A 10,175-nucleotide genomic window follows, 5' to 3' on the forward strand; every position below is an offset into this window, starting at 1 on the left:
GGGTTGACATATACACACCACTATATATAAAATAGATAACTAATAAGGGCGTACTGTGTAGCACAGGGAACTCTACTCAATACTCTGTAATGGCCTATATGGGAAAAGAATCTAAACAAGAGCAGGTATATGTATATGTATAACTGATTCACTTTGCTGTACACATGAAACTAACACAACACTGTAAATCAACTATACCCCAATAAAAATTAAAAAAAAAGAATTACCCCCCCACACAAAAGACAGTGGAATATGTAACCCATTAGTTTCCCTCCAACTCCCTAGTAGTGACTGCTAAAATATATTCCTGTTCTCGTAGGGGAAAATAACTGGGAAAGGAAGTAAAAATTAGACCTGTACATATATCCTCTCAAAAAATATTGAGTTACTGCCTGTTATATGCAAGTTACTATTCTGCAAAGATGTATATCTAGGCTCAATAAGCTTTTTTAAAAAATTTATTTATTTTTGGCTGTGTTGGGTCTTCGTTGCCATGTGCGGGCTTTTCTCTAGTTGTGGCAAGCAGGGGCTACTCTTCGTTGCGGTGCGCGGGCTTCTCATTGCGGTGGCTTCTCTTGTGGTGGAGCACGGGCTCTAGGCACGTGGGCTTCAGTAGTTGTGGCACGTGGGCTCAGTAGTTGTGGCTCGCGGGCTTAGTTGCTCTGCAGCATGTGGGATCTTTCCGGACCAGGGCTCGAACCCGTGTCCCCTGCATTGGCAGGCGGATTCTTAACCACTGTGCCACCAGGGAGCCTCTCAATAAGCTTTTAATAGGGAAAATAAATACTCAAAAGACTTCAATGTATGGTAGAATGACATGTGCTTAGGGAAAGAAAGTGCTAGGGTAATTAAAAGAAGGGAGTGAGAAGTGACAGCAGAATTGGTGAGGGATACAGGAAAGATTCTTGGACAGGTGGCATTTAAGATGGGCCCTAGCAGATTGACAAGATGCAGACTGGAAGAATGGGGGCCAGATAGCTGGACAGCATTCCAAGAACACAGAACAGGCTTGGAAGTAGGAAAGCATAGGTGTATTCCAGGATGCTGGTCAACTCTGTCTGGACCACTGGCTCCCAAATGTTCATCTGCTGACCAGTGCTGATCCTAGGGGACATTTTACCAATCCATGGTTTTAAAAAGTTACAGCATGCTTTCCTGGGCAGGACTGTATTTTACTCAGATTGTTAGTCCTGCTTTATTATTATTATTTTTAATAGTAGCCCTGCTTCTTTAATAACAAAATATCCTTTTATAAATGAAATGATGGTGTTGATAGTTGGTGAGATTTTTAAAGAATGACCTTACTTGGCAAGAGAAAATGGTAGCAACTGTATGTTTGTGCCAAGATTTTGTTTTGAAATTTTCCCAGTCTATGAAATCCAAAAGTCTGTGGAGCTAAATTGTGGAAGGCTTTGAAAGTTATAGGAAAGAATGTAGCTGAATTCAGCAGGCGATGAAGAGAGTCATTGAAAGTTCTGAGCAGGAGAGCAAGCTGATTGCAGTAGGGAAAGAACAGAGGTGAGCCGACCAATTAAACTATTGCAGAGTCAGTGGAAAAGTAAAAATGCTTTGAATTGGTTTTTGGCAAGGAGCCTGGAAAGAATAAGATGGACATGTGAGATCACAGAGGTAAAACCTAAAAGACCTGGCACCTGATTGGATATAGGTGGCAGAAAAGAACATGTTAAAGATGCTTTCTTATTATCACTGGGGAAACCTGGATGAAAGGTACATGAGAACTCTCTCTATTCTTTTTGCAATTTCTTGTGAGTCTTAAACAGTTTCCAAATAAAACGTTATAACAACACACGACTGTATTTAAAATAGGTAACCAACAAGGACCTACTGTAAATCACAGGGAACTCTGCTCAATATTCTGTAATAACCTAAATGGGAAAAGAATTTGAAAAAGAATATACACACACACACACACACACACACACACACACACACACATGTATAACTGAATCACTTTGCTGTACACCTGAAACTAACACAACATTGTAAATCAACTATAGTCCAATATAAAATAATTTTTTTAAAGTTATAACAAAAACAAAACATAAAAAGGAAAAGAGGACTTCTTCAGGGTCCCAACCTCAAATCAGGCCGAGGCCCGCCAGGTGAGCACCTTCAAAGCTGGACGAACAAGGACCATCTTCAGCATGCAGCGGCTGCTCAGCTTCAGTACACTGTTGCCATGGGGGAATGTGGCCCAGTGTGGCAAAATCTTGCAAATTTTCAATAGAATCCAGAAATCTGGAATCTGGATTCTTTATGTGAAATCTCCATAGTTGTTCCAAGTGTGCACAACTAATTCAAAAACATTTTTAACACTGAGTAGGCCAAATGAAACATATCTGAAAATCCCAGTTCTGTCGACCCCTGCTACTGGCTAGCCCTCTCATTCATGTGAAAGTTTGGGAGTCGAGAGGGAGTTGGTACTAGCACATAATAGCTTCAATCATAAATTTAAATCGGTTACAGGCTTACACAGAAAATGATGTCTCTCCAAGGCCACAATAAATTATATTTATTCTTGGTAGCATGATTAGAGGTAACGTGGCATGCTTGAGAATTCCTTACCTTACATGGACAGTTGTTTAGGCTCAGCCAACCAAGGCTTTGTGTGTGTGTGTGTGTGTGTGTGTGTGTGTGTGTGTGTGTTCTATTTTCTACATCTGCACAGCTGTCTCCACAAAGAAGCCATTTACATCAATGGCATTGTTGTTTAAGGATTTGAAATGTTATTTCTTTAAAAAATGTTTGTAATGGATTTTAAATGACAAATGTTTTCCTTTTCTTCTTAGTGGTAATTCACAGGTGTTCCAATCTGATACATTAAGAACTCGAAGAAACAGTACATCGTGTATGGCACAGCACTATCTGGTAAGAAAATGCTTATAGACTTGCACTATTGGTCTTAGTCAGTGGTTCTCAAACTTGAGTGTGCACCCGGAAAGCTTGTTAGAACAGACTACTGGCCCTCAACCCCAGAGTTTCTGATTCAGGAGGTCTCAGGCAGGGCCTGATAATTTGCATCTCTAACAAGTTCCCACTTTGAGAAACATTGCTCTAAACATTACTGAAGGAAAAATAAACACATTGACTGCGGTTATGATTGGTACAGCTGCTGCAGCTGCAGCAGAATTAACTTGTAAATCCCACATGGATTTAACATTGAGATTTGCTTTTATATATAAAACCATCTGGCTTTCAATTTTTAAAAGAACATTCTAATTTTGAGAGGAAAACTTGCAGGCTCTCCTAAGGGTAGTTTTCAGGCTTAGAGTTGGACTTTATCTCGCATTTATCTTGAATTGAAAATATAGTTTGTTTTACATGGTGTTATAATGCAATCTCTAAATTAGAACTCATCTACAAATTATCCTGTAAACATAGGAAATATGCTTGTACATCAGTAAGCCAAAGTGAATAAATGATTCACTCTATGAATCATTTTATTGAGGTGAAATTCATATAACACATAGTTAACTATTTTAAAGTATACAATTCAGGGGCATTTGGTGCATTCACAATGTTTTTCAACCACCACCTCTCTCTTGTTTCCAAAAGCATACATCCTTGTCTTGTTCCTGATCATAAGTGGAAAGCTTTCAGTCTTTCATCATTGAGTATGATATTAGCTATAGGTTTGGGTAAATGCACTTCATCATGTTAGGGAAATTCCTTTCTACTCCTGCTTGCTGAGTATTTTTATCATGGAAGGGTGTTGAATTGTTTCAAATGCTTTTTCTGCATCTATTGAGATGATCATTTGTTTTTTCCTCTCTATTCTGTTAATATGATTTATTACTTTGATTTTCTTATGTTGAACCACCTTTGAATTCCTGGGATAGACCCCACTTGGTCTTGGTGTATAATCCTTTTAATGTACTATTGGATTTGGTTTGTTATTGTTTTGTTGAGGATTTTCCCACCTGTATTCATAAGGGATATTGGGCCGTAGTTTTCTTTTCTTGTAGTATCTTTGCTGGCTTTGGTACCAGGGTAATGCTGATCTCATAGAATGTGTTAGGAAATGTTCCTCCTCTTATATTTTTGGCAGAGTTTTATTAGGGTTGGTGTTGATTCTTTAAATGTTAGGTAGAATTCACCAGTGAAGCCATCTGGCCCTAGACTTTTCTTTATTGGGAGGTTGTGGAAACAGATTCTATCTCTTCACTTGTTTACAGGTCTTTTGAGATTTTATAGTTCCTCTTGAGTTAGTTTGGTAATTTGTGTGTTTTTAGAAATTTGTCCATTTTGTCTAGATTATCTGAGGAAATTGTTGATATACAGTTATTCATATACAGTTTCTCTTATATGCTTTAATATGATGGAAGCTATAGAACATATTTTAATGAAATGTTATAGCTTGGAACCTATTTTAAAATATTGCCTCCTAATCTTAAAACTGGACATTTTCCTCTTTATAAAATGATATTCAATATTATTCCCACAAATGTACTAATAGTATATTGGGAAAAAAATAGAACTGTTCATTAAACAAATCTTTCTTCCTCTACCCACCCGCTCATTTACTCATTCATTCAACATTTACTGAGCACTTGCTTGTCTATCAAAGCCCTCCATACCAGATCAGCTCAGTGCTTTGTGACCACCTAGAGGGGTGGGATAGGGAGGGTGGGAGGGAGGGAGACACAAGAGGGAAGAGATATGGGAACATATGTATATGTATAACTGATTTACTTTGTTATAAAGCAGAAACTAACACACCATTGTAAAGCAATTCTACTCCAATAAAGATGTTAAAAAAATTTTTTTAAAAAAGCCCTCCATACCTATCCAGTCTTCTTTTCTACTCAGCCAAGTCAACAAATATTTTTAGGAACCTACTATGTATTAAGCCCTGATCTACTTGCCAGGGAGATCTAACCTAGTTTGAGGGATTTAGAGAGGAAATGACATACTAGTTGAGATCTTACTGCTGTGTAAGAATTAACTAGTTTGGGATATTGGTTACAGGAACAGACAATATTCCAGGTTAAAAAAATGGCATGCTAGAAGGCCTAGAGTGTGGTGTGTAGAGAACAGAGTGTGTAGAGAATTTGAAAGAAGTACATTCTAGCTAGAGTGGAAGATGAAGTGGTGAGAAGTGAGGTTGGAGATATAAACTAGTGCAAAATCTTGTGGGGCTCTCCAAGTCATTTTAAAGATTTTGAACTTTGGGAATTCCCTGGTGGTCCAATGGTTAGGACTCGGCGCTTTCACTGCCGGGGCCCCGGGTTCAATCCCTGGTCAGGAAACTAAGATCCCACAAGCCACACAGTGTGGCCAAAAAAAAAAAAAGATTCTGCCCTTTATCCTAAGGTCAGTGGAAAGCCGTTAAAGAATTCTAAGTCTGTGATTGACCTGATCAAATTTGCATTTTTGTTTTTAAAATTAATTAATTAACTTATTTATTTTTGGCTGCGTTGGGTCTTCGTTGCTGTGCGTGAGCTTTCTCTAGTTGCGGCGAGCGGGGGCTACTCTTCATTGTGGTGCGCGGGCTTCTCATTGTGGTGGCTTCTCTTGTTGCAGAGCACGGGCTCTAGGCGCGCAGGCTTCAGTAGTTGTGGCACGTGGGCTTAGTTGCTCCACGGCATGCGGGATCTTCCTGGACCAGGGCTCAAACCCATGTCCCCTGCATTGGCAGGCGGATTCTTAACAACTGTGCCACCAGGGAAGTCCCAAATTTGCATTTTTAAAAGATTACCCTGGGGCTTCCCTGGTGGCGCAGTGGTTGAGAATCTGCCTGCCAATGCAGGGGACACGGGTTCGAGCCCTGGTCTGGGAAGATCCCACATGCCGCGGAGCAACTGGGCCCATGAGCCACAACTACTGAGCCTGAGCGTCTGGAGCCTCTGCTCCGCAACAAGAGAGGCCACGATAGTGAGAGGCCCGCGCACCGCGATGAAGAGTGGCCCCCACTCGCCGCAACTGGAGAAAGCCCTCACACAGAAACGAAGACCCAACACAGCCAAAAATAAAAATAATAAATAAATAATAAATTTAAAAATTAAAAAAAAAAAAAAAAGATTACCCTGGCTGCAGAGGGGGAAAGTATTGATAGATTGGAAGAGGACAAAAGTAGATACAAGAAGCTCAGATAGGCAACTGCAGTAACCCTGGCAAACAGCTGATAGTAACTTGGACTAATGTGATGGCAGTGGGCATGGAGAACGGTGGCAGATGCGTGAGATATTTGAAAGGTAGAATCAATTGATGATAGATTCGATGGAGAGGGGGAAACAGTGGAGGCAAAGATGACTACTAGCTCTCTGGCTTGGGCAACTGATGGGATAGTGGTACCACAGAAGAAGGGAACATTGGAAGAAGAGTGGATTTAGAAGGGAAGATGAGTTTAGTTTTGGACATGTTAAGTTTGAGGTTCTCAGATCTTTAAGTGGAAATGTTATGTATACTAGTTTGAAGCTTGGGATAGAGATCTGGGCTAGAGATACATTTAGGAATCATCAATAGATTATTATTTAAAGCTATGGGAATGAATGAAATGACCTATGGAGAGAGTATAAAAGGAGAAGAGAAGAGGCTATAGGAAAAAGCTTTAAAAATCACCAGATTTAAAAATCAATCTCAGAAGAGACCCCACCAAAGAAGACTACGATGGAATGGTCAGAGAGGTGGGAGGAGACTCAGAAGAGAGTATCATGTTAAGTGGTCAAACATGATAAAGACTGAAAGGTGTCCTTTTGAGTTACCAAAATGGAGCTTATTCATGAACTTGAAAGTTCAGTGGAGAAAAGGGTAGGATGAGAAGCCAGATTGGATTGGGATAAATAATGACTGAGAGGAAAGGACCTATAAATGGCACAATACATATGAGCTTGATTATTTGGGGGGGGCAGATGACCCTTTCTATGCCTTAATTTCCTCATCTGTAAAATGGGAATGTAATAGTATCTGCCTGATAAGTTTGTTGTGATTATATTAATCAGTGTAAAGCACTCAGCACAGCACTGGTACATACTAAATGCTCAATAAATGTGTTTTTGCTAGTAATAGTACATATGTAGAGAAACTATGTACCTGACATTTTTTTAAATGCATAATTTTCCTTAGGATTTCTAGGCTCTTAATTCCCATAAGGTTCAGCTTAATATCATGCATATTTAAAATAAACCATCTTGTACAATGGATTGGGTTTGGCAGAACTGAAGTCATTTTAACTTATTTGATGATGGGAATTTCAAGGCTTATTGGTTTAGCTTGCTGTAACAGCATTATGCATATGCTTTTATTTTGTTCCAAGTATCACCTCATTATAATTATATGACATATGGAGGTATATAGTTGCCTTAAGTATAGATAGGCTGAGTTATCTAGGAAAATGACATAATAATTAGAATGTTTGGGGCAGAAGTAACAAAATTCAATTAGAAGTGACTTAAACAATAAGGGACATTTATTATCTCAAACAACAATAAGTCTTATGAAAGGAGGTTCCAGGGTTGGTTAATTCAGTGGCTCAGGGATGTCAACAGAGACCCAGGTTCCTTCCATCTTTCCGCTCTACCATCCTGAGCAGCCTCACTAACCTTTGTACCTAGTAATTAGACCCAGGGTTCAGAATCACATGTATAGCATGATCTTCTATATATTTACACATGTCGAGAAGGATATGTATCAATCTATTATTAGAGGAGCACTTTTTTTTTTTTTTTTCTACTTTATTTATTTATTTTATTTTATTTTTGGCTGTGTTGGGTCTTCGGTTCATGCAAGGGCTTTCTCTAGTTGAGGCAAGTGGGGGCCACTCTTCATCGCGGTGCGGGGACCGCTCTTCATCGCGGTGCGCGGGCCTTTCACTATCGCGGCCCCTCCCGTCGCGGGGCACAGGCTCCAGACGCGCAGGCTCAGTAGTTGTGGCTCACGGGCCCAGCTGCTCCGTGGCATGTGGGATCTTCCCAGACCAGGGCTCGAACCCGTGTCCCCTGCATTAGCAGGCGGATTCTCAACCACTGCGCCACCAGGGAAGCCCCTATCAATCTATTATTAGTAGTTATCTCTGGAGCATGGAATTATAGGAAGAATTTTACTTCCACCTTATACATTTCTATACTATTTGAATGTTTTTCACAAAGCATCAACAATAGAGGTGTTTTCATTTCTAGCTGATATACCACATTGCAAAACAGAAACATCCCTGTTGAAAAAATATTGTTTTGAAAATACAGTCGTCCCTTGGTATTGGCGGGGGATTGGTTGTAGGACCCGTGGATGATACCAAAATCCGAGTATGCTCCAGTCCCATAGCCCACCCTCCATATCCAAGGGTTTGAATCCTCGGATTCAACCAGCCACAGATTGTGTATTAAATTTGCAATCTGTGGTTGTTTTAACCCGTGGATGGGAACCCTCAGATACAAAGGGCCAACTGTATATTTATTGAAAAAAATCCAGGTGTAAGTGGACTTGTGCAGTTCAAACCCATGTTGTTCAAGGGCCAACTGTACTTGAAAAGTGTTATTGAATGATATCATGAACCATAAGTTTAAGGATCCTGTCCCATACTAGACTGTCCTTAAAATTGGTACTGCAGGAATCTAGAGTATTCAAATTCCCAGAGACAGAAAGTGGAATGGTGGTGGCGGTGTTGTTTAATGGGTATAGAGTTTCAGTTCTGCAAGATGAAAAGGATTCTAGAGATGGGTTACATAACAATATGAATGTATATTTAACACTACTGAACTGTACACTTAAAAATGGTTAAGATGGTAAATTTGATGTTATGTATATTTTACCACAATTAAAAAAAATTTTAACTGGCGCTGCTTTTAATGTATTAAAATATAGGTAGAACAGTGTTTTAGAAAAAATTGCGGTGATAGAGGGCATTGAAGAATCACGGGTGCCATTTAACACACAAATAGAGATGTATATTTACAAACCTTGTAAAAATCTGCTATCTCACAATTATTTTCTTAATTAAGCTCAAATGTTTTGTTCACCAATGTCAGGAAATCACCCCATCCCACTTCTGATGGGCAGAAACCCGAGGCCCTCTTCTGGCTACGCAGACTATGCCTTCCCCCTGAATTACCCCTTTGCGGTATCCCCTAAGACCTCCGAGGTTGGCATGCCTGTTTCCCCACTCTTCTGCTTGGAATTCTCTTCCTGGAACCTCTGTTAAACTTGGTGCAGCCTTGTCTTTTCTCCAGGAAAAGTATCTCATCTTCCTGTCAGAAACGGTTGTACTTTACTTGAGCAATTTGTCCGTTTTAATTTTATGGCTACCAGTATTTACCTGATTAGGTTTTGCTTTACACATTGGCAACTATGAACTCTAAATCCAATCTATGGCCCACCCGGTAGTGAGTGTGTAATACATTCCTTGCCCTGCATTATGCTCTGTCCTTCTAGCCTACATTCAATTCATGTTCAGTATCTTCATAAGCCACCTTAAATCATTTGGGGAACTAGGCAGAGACATTCATAAACTTAGCATACAACCCTTGTTCAGAATTTTCTAAGTGCTTTATCTCTAGTAACTACAGTAGGAAATGGGTTAAAAATAGCAAACCTAGGAAAGTTAAACATTATTTTAAAAGAATTTAATGTCTTTACAATATTAGTTTTCTGTGGTCTCTCTTAAATGGAACTAAGCATGACCTTTCCTCCTATCTTAATTCCTTCACTAGAGATAACACTTGGGAATCAGCTTCAGCCAGCACCCTCCCAAACCCCTACTCCCACTCCTACCCTCCCTGCCCTGTGACATCATTCCTTGCTGCTGGGACTCTTGCTTCCTCCCAAGGACTTTTTTTTTCCCTAAAGTGTGAGAGAATGGCACAATGGGAAATTTACACTAAAGATACCAGTGAGGTTTATTGACATCTCAGGAAACTAGTTCTATTTTAATACCTTGTTTCACGTAGAAAAATTATCTGAGGTAATTCCCTTGCATATACCACGCATAGTACTTAATCTTTGGGCGAATTCTCTTCCAGATGCCTTTTCTACAATTAATTTTCCACGTTATTACTAAAAGAACCAAGTCCCATAAATGATCCATATTTTGTCCAATTTAAAAGCTTGACTGTGGCTTATACTTCTATAGCTCAAGTTCAAATTCTACCTTCCCTAGACATTTCAAACTATATCCTTGCAGATGTCATCAACTTCAGTCAGGCAATCTTCTCAGGATTTCC

At 39.7% G+C, this 10,175-nt stretch overlaps 1 protein-coding gene across 4 annotated transcripts in view; it reads left to right on the forward strand.

Annotated features, from left to right (window-relative positions):
• LOC132356956 (P2R1A-PPP2R2A-interacting phosphatase regulator 1-like) overlaps nt 1-10,175 on the forward strand; it is a 63,545-nt gene that overhangs the window by 3,539 nt on the left and 49,831 nt on the right. For all 4 annotated transcript variants that reach the window (XM_059910218.1, XM_059910216.1, XM_059910215.1 and 1 more), the window contains exon 3: nt 2,811-2,889. In XM_059910218.1, coding sequence (XP_059766201.1) covers nt 2,811-2,889 — 79 coding nt within the window. The remainder of the gene's footprint in view (nt 1-2,810; nt 2,890-10,175) is intronic.

The sequence above is a fragment of the Balaenoptera ricei genome, chromosome X (assembly GCF_028023285.1).
Source record: "Balaenoptera ricei isolate mBalRic1 chromosome X, mBalRic1.hap2, whole genome shotgun sequence".
NCBI classification, from domain to species: domain Eukaryota; kingdom Metazoa; phylum Chordata; class Mammalia; order Artiodactyla; family Balaenopteridae; genus Balaenoptera; species Balaenoptera ricei.